We start from the raw sequence: 19,020 nt of genomic DNA, 5'->3' as shown, positions 1-19,020 counted from the left end.
ATTCAACACTGACGTAGATCTTTTGTGTATCTTGTTATTAACAGAACCGGTCTCTTTAAATTTTGCAACTAACCTTAATACTGATGTTTTGTTAGGAGCCGGTTTATCTGGGTACTTATGGCGAAACAAATCTTGCACTGCAACCACTGATTTCGTACTGAAGTACGACTAAACAATAAAAACACGTTCATCTAGCGAAAACACCATCTGGTCTCTAGCAATACACTGAACGTTATGATTGCATTGTTGTTACTGTCGGTAGTGTTCTACTGCGTCGCCGCGATGTTCAGATGTTGGACGAGTCCATTTCAGTAACGAGTAGGAAAGTATGCTTGACTTTTGAAATTTCATGGATGAGTGGTTGATGGGTTGCGTTTTATATGGGACACTCTGTATAATGCATATTGGATCTGAAAGGTTTAAGACCAAATATTTCGATCTTTTATGATTTTTTAACGGTGCTACGTACCTTGTGCAGAAACTCACATTACCTGCCCTGCAGAAGGTCATCTAACATGACGCACACATAGAACATCAGGATTCTCACTATCCCTAGCTACCTGCCGGACGGCAAAAAACGTTTTTTTATAAATTTTCAGGCTGATTTTTTGAGTCTAAAAAACTTTTTCAACATCATAGTACCACTGCGAAAATCAGCTGCGCCAAATGCAACAAGATTTATTTGAATCTTAATAGGAAAAACGTTGTGTGAACAAATATAAAAAAAAATGGTACGTACGTATTAACGCCACCTTAGCTACAGTTTTATTTAAAAACAAAGTAGTCAATCGGATTTCGGTGGAAAATGGGCCGATATTGAGTTTAACATAAATAAATAAATATAAATAACCATTTATATTCTGTTTTGAATCTGTTTCGGCCCATTTTCCACCGAAATCCGATTGACTACTTTGTTTTTAAATAAAGCTGTAGCTGCGGTGGCGTTAATACGTAAGTACCAAAAAAATATATACGGGTCAAATACATAACCTCCTTTTTTGAAGTCGGTTTGCGTCTAAAAGATATTTCAGCATAATTATACCACCGCGAAAAGCAGCAGCGTCGATTGCAGTAAGATTTATTTCAATAGGATTAACAGGAAAAACGTTATGCGCGAACAAACATAAAAAAATTACCGGTTGAATGGTCAAATACATAACCTCCTTTTTTGAAGTCGGTTAAAAACAATATTGACTTTTTTCATTGAGTTTTATATGTGTTTTCTGTCCAAAGTAAGTCAAATTTATCTTAAGCATTTTTGTCTGAAAAATCACTAAAGTGTAAATATTAGCAATAAAAGTGAGAATTAATAAGCTGTAGTTTTTTTTGGGATAAGTCCACAGATCCAAAGTGATTTTTAATAATTTTTTATTTGATAAAATATATACAACTATGAAAACAACTATTATACCATGAGAAATGTCAAGTAAAAGAAAATTCTAATTTACCAGTTTTAAATTATCATACAACTTTACTTGTCTCTTCTCTAAAATTTACTCATTTTGACTCGTGTAATATTTAAAACAATTAAATAATCATATTCCAAACGGTAATATTTGACATATTAAGAAATGAAATATATATATATATATATATATATATATATATATATATATATATAATGTATAAGAGTATATGTATACACATTAAATTATATCGTTTATATATATATATATATACCGCTTGCGGTAACAACCGGATTATGTTCCTTGCCGATATTCAACTTTACTATGGCCAAATCGAATTCGGATACCACGGCAGTATTTAAAATTAAATTAATTTTTCTACAAAAGATTTTTTTGTTTGTTTCGTTATCTTTTTTGGTTATCGATAAAAGTAGCTTTAAAGGTGTGAGACTATGTAAGACGCGGAGGCTCCTACTTATACAGCCATTGCCACTGTTACTGTTTCTGAGACGCGACTGGCTGCACCTTCCTCCGGTTACTTGCCTAAAAAATAAAATAAAATAAAAAATGAGTACGGTCACCTGCTTGTGGTGTTTTTTTGGATAACGCTAAGAACTGTGTAAAATACTTTTTTATCTGTAAAAAGGACAGGTAACCAATAATAATTACTATTTTTAAGATGGGGGAATATTCTATTCTGAAACCCGCATATTTCAGATCACTCAGTTTCAAGTCCTTTGCTGACCACACCGTTGTTCTAAAGAAATTACAATACTCTGATAGTTTTTAGAATTAAATAGGCATTAACTGTTATTTATCAGAATTATTTTCACATGCATGAGGATAATGAACACTGGGATTCCAGGTGGTGGAGCCCCTTGGTTAGACGAGAAGGGCGTGCAAAGCGAGCCACGATCATCACTACATATCTATACATATTACTTATCATAACATATATATATATATATATATATATATATATATATATATATATATGAATGTGTGCCTAATCTTTTCCACTGCCATGCTTACCAATATTTGATTACTTCACAAAGAAAGTAAAAATATAAAACTAAATAAAAAAAATAATAATATTGTTTTTAAAATATTACTCTTTACACATACATTTTCTAATGAATTAGATGAGTTTGTAGACTGGTTGAGAATTTATTTACAGAAAGGGGTGCAGGAGTACAGTTAACAATTTTTTCAGTATCTTTTCATTATTTATTGAAAAATTTCCACGTGCCTCAGTCAATCTGGAAACAATAGTTGTATTCCTTGGTAGTCTGAAATAGTGAGTTATTTATGAATCAATTTCAAGCATTGCTTTTACAATTCTTGTGTTCTGGAAATAATATTCAAACATAAAAAATTAGACGTATTAAAAAAAATATAAGAAATATATTCTACTTTCATTTCGTCAGAATTTTAACTGACTGCAACATTAAAGCTTTATTGTATTATATACATATATTTATAATTATTATTTAGACACTATTTCTATTTAACAAACACTGTGTATAACAGTTTCATGAAATTATAATAAAGTTAACTAAAACTTAACAATTTAAATCATTACATCAATAATAGATATATATTATCCCCTAGACGAAAGGGGGAAGTGATATAATAGATTAACCTTGGAAAAATCAGTGGGAAGAGCCTCAGATAAAAAAAAAACATTATAATTATATACATTTTTCCCCTACTGGCTATCTTTTGAAGACATAAGCTTGATTTCTCCGATAAATAGTGCTTTTTCTTTTCTTGTGAGAAGGTACATTTATGTTTCGCATATGTCCTTTTGAATCAAAAGTGAGTTTCAAAGTAGAATTTTAAAGTTTAAAGTATATTGTGTCTTACCAGTAACTGTTATAATCTATATTTTAAAATATTTATTTCCCGGCGCCGTTGTCTGTGCATGATCTCGTATAAATACTAATCGAAAAAGTCTACACTAGTCCCGCACTCGGTTTTTTCTCTGTTTCGTATTGATTCTATCATTTAGGTATAAGCATCCGTGGCAAAGTCTACAAAATGTTTACTTCGACTAACAGTGAAGTGGACAAACTTCATGTTATCAATATCTAGGTATCTTTCCCATAAGTCAGAAATTATAGTCATTTTTGGCAAAATTGTATTTTTGACACATCGTTTGAAGTTTGCCGCGCTACTGTGGGTAATATACGGAAACATTTTTTTGGTTTACGGCATACGCCACCGAAAATCAGGTGTTATAGATACATTTTCCCTACGTTGTATTTTCTAAGCGTAAAACACGATTCCATCTATTTCAACAATATATCATCTTTTCCCATATATTTTAACAGGGTTCTGCGATAAATGATCGGCGCACACAAATAATTTTTCTAATTAGCCTTTGAATGTTTTTGCAATCTCCGATATCTTTTCGCAAAAACTGATATAAATATTAAGTCAATATTAAATAAACGATATTACTCGTATTTTATTGAAAGGCGATCGATGATTGCCTTTCAACCGTGTACCTTTTCTAATCCCTACTTTACTTTTGTACGTTGATTTATTTTACTATCAGCTCTCAAATTGTTTAAATAGCACACAAACCCATCGGATATTCGCGCAGAATTTAATTCGATGCGAAACTCCGCGGTTTTATAAAAGCTTCGCGGTCTTTTCCACCTTCAGCTCTAAATGGAAAAATTGGCATCGTAACTAGCAGCATCGATCTAAAAAATAGAACGGATGATGCACAACATTATCATCAATAATAGAATGAGTTAATAAGAATATTTTATCTGCTTTACAGAAAAACAGTAAACATTTATTTAAATTAAATTATATCAAAAGGGCTTGTTAAGAACTAATATGAATAATGTGAAATAATAATTTTATTTTGTTACTTATAATTGTACATTAGTAAAGAATATATGTACAGCAGAATACCGTACTAAAATACAAAACCACTTGCAAGTCTATTATGGCAGTTTTAATACATGAGGGAATATAATTCGAAAGACTCACTTCCTGCGCTCGTGTAATGTAAAAAAAGTAAGTATCTCATTTAAACATTTCCGCATAGTAAATTAGTGATTTCAACGGTGTAATTAAATTTTATACAATTTTTAGAAATTGTTGTTGCTTTCCAAACACATGAGCCAAGCTAATTCGGACAGACTGTAGCTTGTTGCATCCTTGGGATGCCAGGCCAGATGTGTTATTATAATTAGAACACAACAGAATACTAACCGGCAGATAGTATCATGAAACCGTTAACATTAAAATTTAACTTGTCTGATAGGATAAAAATCTGCCTACCTCCCATATAAAATGAGGAGTGTTTATGTAAAAAAAAAATGAATTAATGATCCCGCTAGAAAGAGAAAATGCTTGCTATTTCATGAGTTTAAAATGTAATTTAAAAAAAAACTGGCAATTATTTTATAACACTGATATTTTAATGTTTACTAAAAATTTATTTTACAGTACTTGTATTTTCCATTAACGTCAAAGATAATAAATAACGTACCTTTATGCGCAACAAGAGTATAAACATCCTGTAATTTACTAGACGAGTTTAAGGCAGTCTACATTAACATTTTTTCGTGAAATTTAATTCTTAAAGTATTCGACCAAATTAAATATTTAATAAACATTAAAATATGGGATATTTTTTCAAATATCCTTAAAAAATAAGGGTTTGTAAATTATGAATATATAATACGTCAATCTAATTTATTAGCAGTAAAAAAAAACTTGATATACATTGTTTATTTCATTTTTAAATAAAACAAGCATTATTTTTGTTATTTGTATGTTGTTTTGCCGATCTCCGAGAAGGAGTGGTAGTTTTACAATGCACGTAATCGGAATAAACTACAGTAATTATTTTTTTTTACCAAAACTTTTGTATTATTATAAATGAGCTTACCTATTACGATAAACGTTTTAGATTCATTAAATGAAATCTTCATACTTCGTATAATAAAAATATCAAGGAGTATTTCCTTCCGTATAATTAATCTGTATCACGCAGGTGCATAAAAGAAAACTAAGTCGGCTGATATTTAATAAAGCGAGCATCTAGTTTAAACGCATGCGCGCGAGACTTAATTTTTATAATTGTGATAAAATGGTAGTTGTACGCACTCTAGTTACTAGATACTGAATCTTTGCTATTCACAAGTGACTCCTTTTCCACCAATCATATGTTTTTTTATTTTTTACTGCAAAACTAAAATAATTATATTTATTTGTTTATTGTATGTTTATAAATTATGGGCAATATTAATTAAATTATCTACATTGTTATAATTCTTTTCAAAAATCTGGACTACATAATTTTATTATTTACGGACCAGTCAATAATATGTGTTTAAGAATGCTAAAAATATTACAAATTCAAATTTTGCACTGAATTTAATAAATTACGTCCAAAGAAATCATATTAATAAAGTGAAGACTAAAATGAACTACAAAATAGAATTTTCGAACGTATCTAACTATGAAAGGTTCATCACAACATAATTGAACATCATCTGCTACATCTGTTCTAAAAATTAAAAACTTCGGAAAATGCATTTGGTTTTAAGTGCGTTTCTAACACGAAACTGACGAAGACAGGTCAGAAGTTGACTTAAAATAAAATATCGTTTTGCTCATTCAATAAATAAAACCAAATATAAAAAATAATACTTTCAATTTATTCTATTACACCTTTAAAAGTCATACCAAATTAAAACCAAAAACTATAAACATTTTATCAGTTTTTAATTTTGCTAAGAAAAATGTTATAATTTTAATTTTAAATTTAGATAGGTATACAAACAGCTATCTGCGTGAAGAAGTAGTAGTAGAAGATAAGAAAATCATCTCTTCATAAAAATAAGAAAATAAAGAAAAACGATAGTTTGCTGAAGTTCTTGAACTAATAACTCTCTTCTGCACTACGATAATTTCTAACTTCCTTGAAATTTCGAGTGAAAATAATTTGAATATCGGTCTGATATCCAATTAGTTATACATCATTATAAATAAAAAATAAAATGTTCCATCATAATAATAATAATTTATTTATAAACAATGAGGGCGAATACAAATGAAAATCTTTCAAATTATATCTTGATAATATATTATGTGGAAACAACTTACTATAAGGCCAATTGGATAACTTCTTTTTCTTCTACAAAAACAAACTGAAATCAATCCACTTAATAAGGTGAATAATATTTATCAGAGATAAATATTACAAATTAAAAAACACGAATGTCAAAAAAAAAAACATTGCTAACAAACATTGAAGTTTAATACAGGATAATTAAAGAGCGATAATTAAGGGTGAAAATTTTGTATATAGTATAATCTTTTTTTTTCTCCCTCTATGAATCATGAGATCTTTCCGTTGGTGAGGGGGCTTCAGTGCTCAGTGATACAGAGTAGCTGGACTGAAGGTGCAACCATATCGGAGAGGTATCTGTTGAGAGCCAGGCTAAGGAATGATTCCTGAAAGAGGGCAGCAACTCTTTCAGTAGTTGTTAAGGGCGTAAGTCAGGACGACTTAAACGGCCATATCAACATCACTCAGTTCTCTGAGTTCTGCACAGCTGAAAGCAATGGAAAACAACAGCTGCTTTTTTTCCAAGAAAATGTAGCTCTCTGCATTTCCATATAGCAATGATGGAGGCACCTTCCTTGCTAAAGTATTCCAGAGGTAAACTAGTCCCCCGTTCAGATCTCTGGGTGGGGACTACTAAGGAAGGGGTCACCAGAAAATTAAAAAATAACATTCTACGAGTCGGAGCGTGGAATGTTAGAAGTTTAAAAAAGGTTGACAAGATAGAAAATTTAAAGAGGGAAATGGATAGAATAAATAAAGAGGAAAACGACTTTTGGTCAGGTGATTTTAGAATAATTATATCAGCTTCAAATAATGGGCAGGCAGGAGTAGGTTTCATAATGAACAAGAAGATAGGGAAGAGAGTAGAATATTTCAAAATGCATAGCGATAGAATCATTGTAATAAGGATAAAATCAAAACCTAAACCTACAACGATTGTTGACATTCATATGCCTACAAGCGCCCATGATGATGATGAGGTAGAGTGTGTATACGAAGAAATTGATGAAGCAATTAAACACATAAAAGGAGATGAAAATTTAATAATAGTTGGAGATTGGAATGCAAGCATTGGAAAAGGCAAGGAAGGAAATATAGTAGGTGAATACAGGCTGGGCAAAAGAAATGAAAGAGGGGACCGACTTATAGAGTTTTGCACGAAGTATAATTTAGTAATTGCCAACACCTAGTTTAAAAATCATAATAGAAGAATATACACTTGGAAAAAGCCAGGTGATACTGCAAGGTATCAGATAGATTATATCATGGTTAAAAAAAATTTAGAAATAAACTCGTTGACTGCAAAACTTACCCTGGAGCAGACATTGATAGCGACAATAATTTAGTGATAACAAAATGTAAATAGTGGTTTAAAAACCTGAAGAAAAGGTGTCAGATGAATTGGTGGAATTTAGAGAAACTTGAGGAAGTGGAGGTAAAGAAGATTTTTGAGGAAGACATCGCAACAGGTTTGAGTAAAAAAAGATAAGATAGAAAATGTAGATGAAGAATGGGAGAATATTAAAAAGGAAATTCTTAAATCAGCAGAAGTGAACTTAGGCTGAACAAAGAGAATTGGTAGAAAACCTTGGATTTCAGACGATATATTGCAGCTGATGGATGAACGTAGAAAATATAAGAATGCTAGTGATGAAGAAAGTAATAGGAACTATCGACAATTAAAAATACTTTAAACAGAAAGTGCAAACTGGCGAAAGAAGAGTGGATTAAAGAAAATTGTTCAGAAGTGGAAAGAGAAATGAACATTGGTAAAATGGAGCATACATGAAAGTTAAGGGAAATTTTGGGGTACATAAATTAAAATCTAATAATGTGTTAAACAAAGATGGTACACCGATTTATAATACGAAAGGTAAAGTCGATAGGTAGGTGGAATATATTGAAGAGTTATACGGAGGAAATGAATTAGAAAATGGTGTTATAGAGGAAGAAGAGGAATTCGAAGAGGATAAAATGGGAAAAACAATACTGAGATCTGAATTTAAGAGAGCATTAAAAGATTTGAATGGCAGAAAGGCTCCTGGAATAGACGGAATGCCTGTAGAATTACTGCACAGTGCACGTGAGGAAGCGATTGATAGATTATACAAACTGTGTGTAATATTTATGAAAAAGGGGAAGTTCCGTCAGACTTCAAAAAAAGTGTTATAGTCATGATACCAAAGAAAGCAGGGGCAGATAAATGTGAAGAATACAGAACAATTAGTTTAACTAGTCATGCATCAAAAATCTTAACTAGAATTCTATACAGAAGAATTGAGAGGAGAGTGGAAGAAGTGTTAGGAGAAGACCAGTTTGGTTTCAGAAAAGGTATAGGAACAAGGGAAGCAATTTTAGGCCTCAGATTAATAGTAGAAGGAAGATTAAAGAAAAACAAACCTACATACTTTGCATTTATAGACCTAGAAAAGGCATTCGATAACGTAGACTGGAATAAAATGTTCAACATTTAAAAAAAATTAGAATTCAAATACAGAGGTAGAAGAACAATTGCTATCATGTACAGGAACCAAACAGCAACAGTAATAATTGAAGAACATAAGAAAGAAGCCGTAATAAGAAAGGGAGTCTGACAAGGATGTTCCCTATCTTCGTTCCTTTTTAATCTTTACATGAACTAGCAGTTAATGATGTTAAAGAACAATTTAGATTCGGAGTAACAGTACAAGGTGAAAAGATAAAGATGCTACGATTTGCTGATGATATAGTAATTCTAGCCGAGAGTAAAAAGGATTTAGAAGAAACAATGAACGGCATAGATGAAGTCGTACGCAAGAACTACCGCATGAAAATAAACAAGAACAAAACAAAAGTAATGAAATGTAGTAGAAATAACAAAGATGGACCACTGAATGTGAAAATAGGAGGAGAAAAGATTATGGAGGTAGAAGAATTTTGTTATTTGGGAAGTAGAATTACTAAAGATGGACGAAGCAGGAGCGACATAAAATGCCGAATAGCATAAGCAAAACGAGCCTTCAGTAAGAAATATAATTTGTTTACATCAAAAATTAATTTAAATGTCAGGAAAAGATTTTTGAAAGTATATGTTTGGAGTGTCACTTTATATGGAAGTGAAACTTGGGCAATCGGAGTATCTGAGAAGAAAAGATCAGAAGCTTTTGAAATGTGGTGCTATAGGAGAATGTTAAAAATCAGATGGGTGGATAAAGTGACAAATGAAGAGGTGTTGTGGCAAATTTTTGAAGCATTTGGAAAAATATCGTTAAAAGAAGAGACAGACTTACAGGCCACATATTAAGGCATTCTGGAATAGTCGCTTTAATATTGAAGGGACAGGTAAAAGGAAAAAATTGTGCAGGCAGGCAACATTTGGAATATGTAAAACAAATTGTTAGGGATGTAGGATGTAGGGTGTATACCGAAATGAAACGACTAGCACTAGATAGGGAATCTTGGAGAGCTGCATCAGACCAGTCAAATGACTGAAGACAAAAAAAAATAATCTTTTTTAATTTTTTTAAATTTATTTAAACATATATATATATATATAACCTATGATCCTCGCAGTAACGTAAGGATTCCAACGTAGGATTATACTTCTAAATCGGTTCAGCCGTTGAGATACTTCAGTGGAACAAATATAATACGTACATAGATACACTTTAAATACATTACAATCCTTTTTGGCCAGTCTTCTAATGATTATCAACTATTATGTAACACGATCGAAGAACATCGTTTAAATCGGTATAAAAATAATTATTACTATAATTTGCTGAAATTCGTCTTTTTTTCGTTACTAAATCTATCGGTATAGATTTACCTAAGAAATTGCTTTTACATTAATTTTTAGTAACAGATGTAGCTTTGTATACAGTGCATTCGTATGCTATGCAACGTTAAATAAGGTTCATTTCTGAATATATCAGTTAATTTTTGTTTTTGGTTAGGTTTCATCGTGATTTTTTTTTATACTAGCAAATACCCCATTTGAATTTTGAAAATCAGATAATTGATGCAAAGATGTAACAACATTTCCTAATAACCGTGTTTTCTGCTAGATCGAGAGTGCACCTGATGCATGCAAAAGTTAGCATTCAAACCACTAACAAACGCCCCGTTTGAAATTTTAAAATCGGACGATTGTTTGTAGAGATATTATAAGAGCACCCCATTGTAACTCCCAAAACAGCGCCCCATGGCACCTCGTTTGTTACCAATTGATGGTAATAATTGGTCTAGCCTCGCACGAGGTGCTCGCAACACCTCATCACACTATATCTCACTCTGTAGTTCCCACGGGAAACTCATTATTATTAAACAGAATTTTTAAAAATTTATTTAATATTATTTTATTTTATTTAACGATTAATTTAATTCTCTCATTTTTGTAAAATTATTCATTCATTGATTTGAATCATTTAGTTCAAACCCAGCTAACCCAATGATAGAGGTTCACAGTACACTAATTCAATTCATTAAAGTTTGTGCTTCAACCGGTAAATCTCCACTGTTGCATGCATATTATATCAAAATTTCCAACACAATAAAATTGTTAAGGTTTCGGCGTGAGTTTGTCATCAATTGAAAACATCAATAATCGAAAATCAAAATTCAACAATATATTTATTTATAGTTCTTCAAAAAGACATTGTCCGAATAAAAAGATTACAGATATGTATGAAAGGCGAATAATAACTGTTAAATATTTTTCCTTCTTCATTTTCTCAAACACAAAAATATACACCGTTAAATATTTTCTTACTGCTCTACTAATATTGTAACTAAATGATAGAACTTTTTTGATATAAATAAAAATACGAAATCATCGAGAAATAATTAGAGATAAACAATTTTTTTATATACTTTTATATATACTTAATAACACAAATCATATAATAAAAAATTCGTCAAATTTTCTCAAATGCGTTGATTGAAAATGAAAAAACTCTTGCCGGCCCGATTTCATACTTTTAAGAACGAATTTGAACAAAACTTTTTAATATTTTACACATAACATTATTATTATTTCTTGTTCTACGCAAATACATACGATCTCAACAAGTTCAACTTTGTCCGTTACAAAAAGCTAAAGATGTATGTAGTCAACTTCATTCTCCAATCGTGTTACTACATGCGATTTTATCAATTGTGTAAAACACGCTCTTCGTGCAACGTGACAAGGTGATTGGACTGCCACAGTGGATAACAAACTCCGATACGGTTAGGCCTCACCAGAGTCACTTACGGACATCTAATGACAAAAGCAAATGCATCAATTTGCGTTCGATGCAACTGCCGTTTGACTGTGCACCACATCCTTGTAGATTGCGTACGTTATGTGGCGTTGCGTCGTAAATTTAAGTTGCCCAGGAATATTTGTCAAATCCTGGGCAACGATAAAGACGTTTTGGACCAGTTCTTTTTATTTCTCGGACGTGTTTAATATTTTACATACCTGTTAATAGTGTTAAAATTATGATTTCCATGTTAAATTTTTATTTTTTCTGTTATCCGAGAAGGAGCCTTTTACACTCCTTTCGGAGTTTCTTTAGAATTATTTAATTTATAGTTTTATTTTAGTTTTATATACATATATAGTTTTTTTTCTGTGATAGCTGTATGTTTTTGTGTTCAGTATTTTGTTTTTTGATTTTAATATTTTAGTTTAAGTTTTAATTTTGTTTTTTAATTTCTAGACTAAGTTATTTTTTTGTTTTAATTTTTGTCGTTTAGATTTTATATGCATATTTTTCTTTCCCGAGCGATGATAACGTTGAAACGTTTTTCGCTCCCCTCCCAAAAAAAAATTCATCCTCTTCGACTTCCTCTTCTTTTTCTATAACACCAGTTTATAATTCACTTCCTCCATATAATTCTTCAATATATTCTATTCACCTATCAACCTTTTCTTTCATATTATAAATCAGTGAACCATCTTCATTTAACACATTATGTACCACAAAATTCTCTTTAACTTTCCTGTTTCTTCCTTTCATTTTAGTAATGATCATTTCTCTTTCCACTACTGAGCACTTTTCATTAATCCACACCTCTTTTGCTAATTTACACTTCCTGTTTATAGTATTTCTTAATTGTGATAGGTCCTTTCAACTTTTTCATCACTAGTATTGATACCCAAGGTTTTCTACCAGTTCTCTTTGTTCTGCCTAAGTTTGCTTCTGCTGATTTAAGAATTTCGTTTTTAACATTCTCCAATTTTTCTTCTACATTTTCTACCTTATCTTTTTTACTCAGACCTCATGTGATGTCTTCCTTAAAAATCTTTTTTACCTCCTCTTCCTCAAGTTTCTCTAAATTCCACCAATTCATCTGATAGCTTTTCTTCAGGTTTTTAAACCACAATTTACATTTCATTATCACTAGATTATGGTCGCTATCAATGTCTGCTCCTGGATAAGCTTTGCAGTCAATCAGTTGATTTCTAAATCTTTGATTTACCATGATACAATCTATCTGATACCTTGCAGTATCGCCCGGCTTTTTCCATGTGTATATTCTTGTACTATGATTTTTAAACTGGGTGTTGGCAATTACTAAATTATACTTTGTGCAAAACTCTATAAGTTGGTCCCCTCTTTCATTCCTTTTGCCCAACCCGTATTCACCCACTATATTTCCTTCCTTGCCTTTTCCAATGCTTGCATTCCTATCTCCAACTACTATTAACTTTTCATCCCCTTTTATGTGTTTAATTGTTTCATCAACATCTTCATATACACATTCTACCTCGTCATCATCATGGGCAGTTGCAGGTATGTAGAAGTTAACAGTCTTTGTAGGCTTAGGTTTTGATTTTATTCTGATTACAATGGTTCTATTGCCATGCTTTTTGAAATAATTCTCTTCCCTATCTTCTTGTTCATTAAGAAACCTACTCCTGCTGTCTTTTATTTGACACTGAGTTAATTATTCTAAAATCAAAACTCAAAACTCGTTTTCCTCTTCCCACCAAACCTTGCTAATTCCTGCTACATCAACACTTAACCTACCAATTTTCCTCTTTTAAGCTTCTAATCTACCAAACTTTTTAGACTTCTAACATTTCATGTTCCAACTTGTAGAATGTTATTTTTTAATTTTCTGATGACCCCTTCCTTAGCTGTCCCTACCCAGAGATCTGAACAGGGAACTAATTTACCTCAGGAATATTTTACCAAGGAAAGAGCCTTCATCTTTGTTACATGAAAATGAAAAGAGTTACATTTTCTTGGGAAAAAAAGCCAGTTGTAGTTTTCCATTTCTTTCACCTGCACAGTACTCAGAAGATTGAGAGATGTTAATATGGCCATTTAAGTCTTCCTGATCTACTTCCTTGACAGCTACTGAAAGAGCTGCTGCTGGCCTCTTTCAGGAATAGAGCCTTAGTCTGGTTTTCAACAGATACCACTCCAATATGGTTGCACCTTCGGACCAGCTACTCTGTATCACTAAGCATTCATGTAATTTGAGTAGGCCATTGCCAGTCTATGTCGAGCATTGGCTTTTGAACAAGGTTGCATAATTATGTGTTTGTTATAATGCGCTTAACTGTTGAAGAACATGTATTCATGATGGAAACTTATTTAGATATAAAATCTCATGTTGTGTCGGTGAAACTTCAGGGAGAAATTTCAAAAAGAAGCACTAGGTGAAAGTGTTATTCAGAAGTGAGTTAAAGAATTCTGTGAAAATATAGGGTGTTAGACTAGAAATGTCACATAGATCAGTTTTAACAACACAAGTGATACAGCACATTAAAGTAGCAGTTACAAGATCTCTTCATAAGTCCTTGCTGAGACTAAGCTGGGAGAAAAACATTTCACTAAGTTCAGCCCACACTGCAGTGAGGAGAATGTTGAAATGTTATTCGTATCAAACGCAGGTTTTCCATGAGCTAACTAATTCTGATTATGCTAAAAGGGTTCACTACTGAATGGTTCAAGAACCATTAAATGCTAATATTGTCTCTAATGGACAATATTAGCATTTTAATTCAATTGTTTTTCACATATGAAGCATGGTTTCACCTTGGTAGGTATGTTAATAGTCAGAACTACTGGACCTGGGGTAATGAAAATCTACACATTTTCTTTGAATCTCTACTACACCCACAAAAAAATAGTTATATGGTGTGCAGTTTCAAGCCAACAAATAATAGGACCCTTTTGTTCTTTTGAAAAAACTCTGGTTGACTTTAATGAGGTATGGATGGGGTTATCCAACAGTTCAAAAACTTAATGCAAGTGAATGAGTGTGACTGCTGATTGCAACAGGATAGTTCCACTTGCCATACAGCTTACTCTACTATGGAGTTGCTTAAGAATTGTTTTGGTGGAAGAATCATTTCTAAAGGATTGTGGCCATCAAGATCCTCTGATCTGACTAGTACAGTCTCTTTTCTTTGAGGTTACTTAAAAGCAATTGTTTGTAGCAGCAATCCACACACTCTGCAGGAATTGAGACAAAAATTAACAATGTCATCCAGAAAACAGATATGGTACAGCTAACAATGGTAGCAAGGAACATGCTCAAACATGTTGATAAGTGCATAGAAGTGGATGGACATTATCAATATCTTCTGTAAATTATTATGCAAGTTTTGCAAATAAATTATTATTTACTGACTAATTGATGACCCTCTTTTAAGTTGAACACTGTATTATATTGACATCACTGTGTTGATGACATTATAGTAGTATACAAGAGAAATACAGCTATTAATAAAGTTTTCTACCTGACAAAGAAACACAGAATTTCAGAATGTTTCTTTATTTTTCATTCCCGTCACCTTACAATTCGATACATTTTTTTTTTTTTTTTACTTCTGGGACCACCGTTAGGTATTGCTTCAGAGTATGAGATGAATGGTTTGTAACGTGTGTGAAAATGCCATGCCTGACTGGTTTTCGAAACTGGAACCTCCGGATGAAAGGCCGAGACGTTACTACTTGCGCCACGGAGGCCGACAATTCGATACATTTAGACTAACAACTTCCAACTTTTTAAAATCCTCAGAACAGTGCGATTTTTGCAATCCTTCAAATTAAGTGATTTGAAGATTATGATGTCTCAGCTTCAACTTCATCATTTGAAGTGAATCTTCGTCCAACGAGCAATTTCTTCTCATTTTGGATGAGGAAATATCGCTGGAAGCCAAATCCACCGAATACAGTGCATATGCAAGCACTTCGAAGCGTTGATCAAGTTTTACTGCAAAAATCCAAAATTTCTGGTGACGGACGAAATCGTCGGTCACTACGACCATGGACCATGCATGTTCCAGTGGTCCAGGAAGAACCATGTTTCTTCCTTTTCACAAAAGGAAGGAGAAAAAATGAATCCTTTGAAGTGGAATTTTACGTCTTTTTGTATTTCCGTAGAGGTTAAATCTTAAAAGTACTTTATAGCAGCCTGAAATTTCTCATTACTATAAAGATTAATCTTATACCATCATCATCTTTTCATAATGTAATTGGATGTCAGCCTGTTGTCGATTAAGTAAATATATAAATCATTGCTCTAGTGTAACAATATTACACCTAAGTTCATTATTTTCAAACTATGTAATTGGTATTTGATTTTTTTGTTGGTGTTATTAATTTCATGTCTATTTTGAAGTATGTTATAGTTATTGCTTCAGAAACGATAAGGATATCATCAATTTTAAGTTTTCGTAAAAACGACTATGCTTACGCTTACAGTCAAACTGATTTGTGCACTTGATGAAGAATGGAACTGTATTTCTGCGACTATTGGACTTACTATCAAACATAACACTCTTGTTTGTAAATGACACAAATAATGATCTAAAACTGCCATCAAAATACAAACATTTAATAATAAACTAGATACTGGTATTATTTATGGTATTCTATGAACAATTTAAAAAAATTGAAATTACGCAATATTTTTCAATATTCTTTTCTTATAATGAACACCATTCAGTTGATGAATTTTTGTTCTGATGTTGGGCAACATGAGTTGTATACCTGTGTTCATCCTCCCATTGAACAGCTGATTTTGTAACTGTAATTATTTGGTTAAGTTGAGTTAATAAATAATACTAAAGCAGTAGTTATTAAAATGGGTAAGTTTACATCATTAACTTGTCACTTTGAAGTTTAAGTTTTGCGAGTGTTCATCATAGTGTTTAATTACTATGCAATTTGATCTGTGTTACTAAATTTGCACTAGTTCGGTCTGTTAGTTTTATATGACATGACGTGATTGAACCTGTTGACTAGCTCAGTTTTTCGGTTATTATTTGGTGGTTAAAAAAAAAAAAATAGTGCATCCATTTATTTATTACCATCCATAATTATTGCTTGTACCATTGTTTCAATTATTATTAATTGGTGCCAATTAATAATATTACTGAAATTAATTTCTGTTGCACTGCTGCCACTCTGAATTTCCATATTTCTGTAACTGTTGAAGGTTATTTCCATGAAAGATGAAGTACTATAATAATGTTATCCAGTTTTTGCCAGTAGTTATGATTTAGCCATTTTAAGAGTTATTAGAAATTTCTTGCATTAGTTAAATTATTAACTCATGAAAGTATGCATAGGTGTCATATATTTTTCATTTTACTGTTGTGTTTTATTCATATAACAGACGTTTGATTTTGCGATAATTTACTGTTAAACATCATTTTGTATCTAGCAGATTTCAGCTAGTTTGTTTCTTATTGTATGAATTTTGATATAAAGCAAGTGAAATTTATTAATTGGAGAAAAAAGTAGTTGATAGATTATGAATTACATTATTTGGTAATGAAAACATACTAACTCTGTCTTGGTATGGTTTTAGTTGCTGATTCAAATAAGATTCTGTCATCTTGTGTAAGAGTGAGAGAGAAACATTATTTTTATTATTAAAAGAGATCCATCTTTTCTGATATCTATTACATAAATATGAATTGTACATCTTCTTGGCAGAGAGGTAGAGTTCTTGCCTATCATTTCTGGATTTGAGTTACAGTTAAGCATGGCATTTTTCACTGGTACAAATATTCATTATCAATTACATTTGAGAATCATTAACACTGTAATTGGGCATCAGCCTGTTGTTGTTGAATGAATAAAGAAATGTTTATTACTATTCCTTGAGTAACAGAAAAATTTTATTACATCTTATTTTTACATTTTATTTTTATTCAATTTGAGTTTTATCCCAGTTTTTCTACTTGAAATATAAATAAAAGGTACTTTTCAAGAAGCCCGCAGCCAATCTGTAGTTAGTTAGTTGCTGTAGTTAGATGTTAGATGGTGCCACAGAAAGGAGAGAATAAATAAATAAAAGTTATAATCTAACTTTATATAATAAATAAATATAATCTAACCAAACTTAACGTATGCTCGCTTCGCTCATTAACCTTAACTAGCATGTGTAGATTAAGTTTGGTTATATTTAACTAAAGTGTAGATTAAGTTTGGTTTGATTATATTTATACTTTTAGATTTATTTATTATATAAATTTATGCATATATTTATTTAGTTATTTATATAAATCTATTATGCAGTGCACCTTCAATTTACACAGGTGTTTGTTACGTTCCGGAAAATTTCTGTGTATAATGAAATCCCTTAAATTGAGACTCACATTTAATGCAGAAATACAGGCTAGATTCTTGTTAAGTTATTCAGTAAGTGATATACGTAAATTATTGTACACAAAAAATGCTGTACTTTATTTTATTATTACAGTATTATTGTATTATTTTAATAATATTACTGTGCAATGTATGTATTTAAAAAGAAAAAAATATCTACTATTTATTTATTTTCTCATTTCAGTGGCTTGAACTAACTGACTAACTACAGATTGACTGTGGGCATCTTCATGAAAAGTACCAAATAAAATTTATTATAATCATCAAATCTAAAATAGTGATGATAGTATATATAAATATGTCTCCTCCATTGCTATAATAAACTTATTATCATTATTAGGTGCTCATAAACATTGTTGATACAATAATAAACATTTTGACATCTCAGTAAGATTTTGATGTAGAAAGCTTAGGAAAAAAGTAGCACCTACTGTTTAATATAAATGAATTTTGCTGTTACGTAGTTAGATTTTATTTGTTACTGCTTAATATAAGTGATTTAGTTTGATGAGATTATGGTAATTCTGAACAATTACTAGATTACCTTCAATTTTTTTCATAATTTAATATACCACAGCAGATACCCTTATGATTAGGAAAACACAAGATATAAATGTTAGAAAGCAGGTTTTGACAGCTGGTGACCCATGTAAGATCAAGATCAGTATCACATTATCAGTATTCTAGTCGCTTAGTAATTAGGTTTGTGAGTTATTGTGAACTGTTCAGATGCTAATCCGTTCTGTGGAGAGGTGTTAGGGTAAGGTTAAAGTTTTGTACAGAGAGGAGTAAACTATAAACTAACCTTAATAATCGTCATTTGGACTCATTTGTTGAAGATGACTGAGATTGCTCTTTGTCAAGTGATTATCTATGTACACATGACCATTAGCATGGAACATATGATGTAGTC

At 31.4% G+C, this 19,020-nt stretch overlaps 2 protein-coding genes across 8 annotated transcripts in view; one reads left to right on the top strand and one right to left on the bottom strand.

Annotated features, from left to right (window-relative positions):
* LOC142323194 (uncharacterized) overlaps positions 1 to 5,440 on the bottom strand; it is a 40,614-nt gene extending 35,174 nt beyond the window's left edge. For 2 of the 6 annotated variants that reach the window (XR_012756045.1, XR_012756046.1), the window contains exons 1-2: positions 5,320 to 5,440; positions 2,532 to 2,754 (exon numbers count right to left, since the gene is read on the bottom strand). The gene's annotated coding sequence lies outside the window, so the exon portion shown is untranslated. Of the gene's footprint in view, positions 1 to 1,667; positions 1,950 to 2,531; positions 2,755 to 5,319 lie in introns of those variants that run through there. The other 4 variants (XR_012756044.1, XR_012756048.1, XR_012756047.1 and 1 more) reach the window with 4 other exon arrangements.
* Positions 5,441 to 16,424: 10,984 nt separating this feature from the next.
* Positions 16,425 to 19,020, top strand: part of Vps35 (Vacuolar protein sorting 35) — a 67,269-nt gene continuing 64,673 nt past the window's right edge. The window contains exons 1-2 of one of the 2 annotated variants that reach the window (XM_075362555.1): positions 16,490 to 16,579; positions 18,292 to 18,344. In XM_075362555.1, coding sequence (XP_075218670.1) covers positions 18,338 to 18,344 — 7 coding nt within the window. In that variant the 5' untranslated portion in view covers positions 16,490 to 16,579; positions 18,292 to 18,337. Of the gene's footprint in view, positions 16,580 to 18,291; positions 18,345 to 19,020 lie in introns of both variants that reach the window. The other variant, XM_075362564.1, reaches the window with a different exon arrangement.

Source organism: Lycorma delicatula, chromosome 1 (genome assembly GCF_047948215.1).
Source record: "Lycorma delicatula isolate Av1 chromosome 1, ASM4794821v1, whole genome shotgun sequence".
Classification (NCBI taxonomy): domain Eukaryota; kingdom Metazoa; phylum Arthropoda; class Insecta; order Hemiptera; family Fulgoridae; genus Lycorma; species Lycorma delicatula.
The sequence above is the reverse complement of the archived record's forward strand: the minus strand, read 5'-3'. Positions and strand labels throughout refer to the sequence as shown.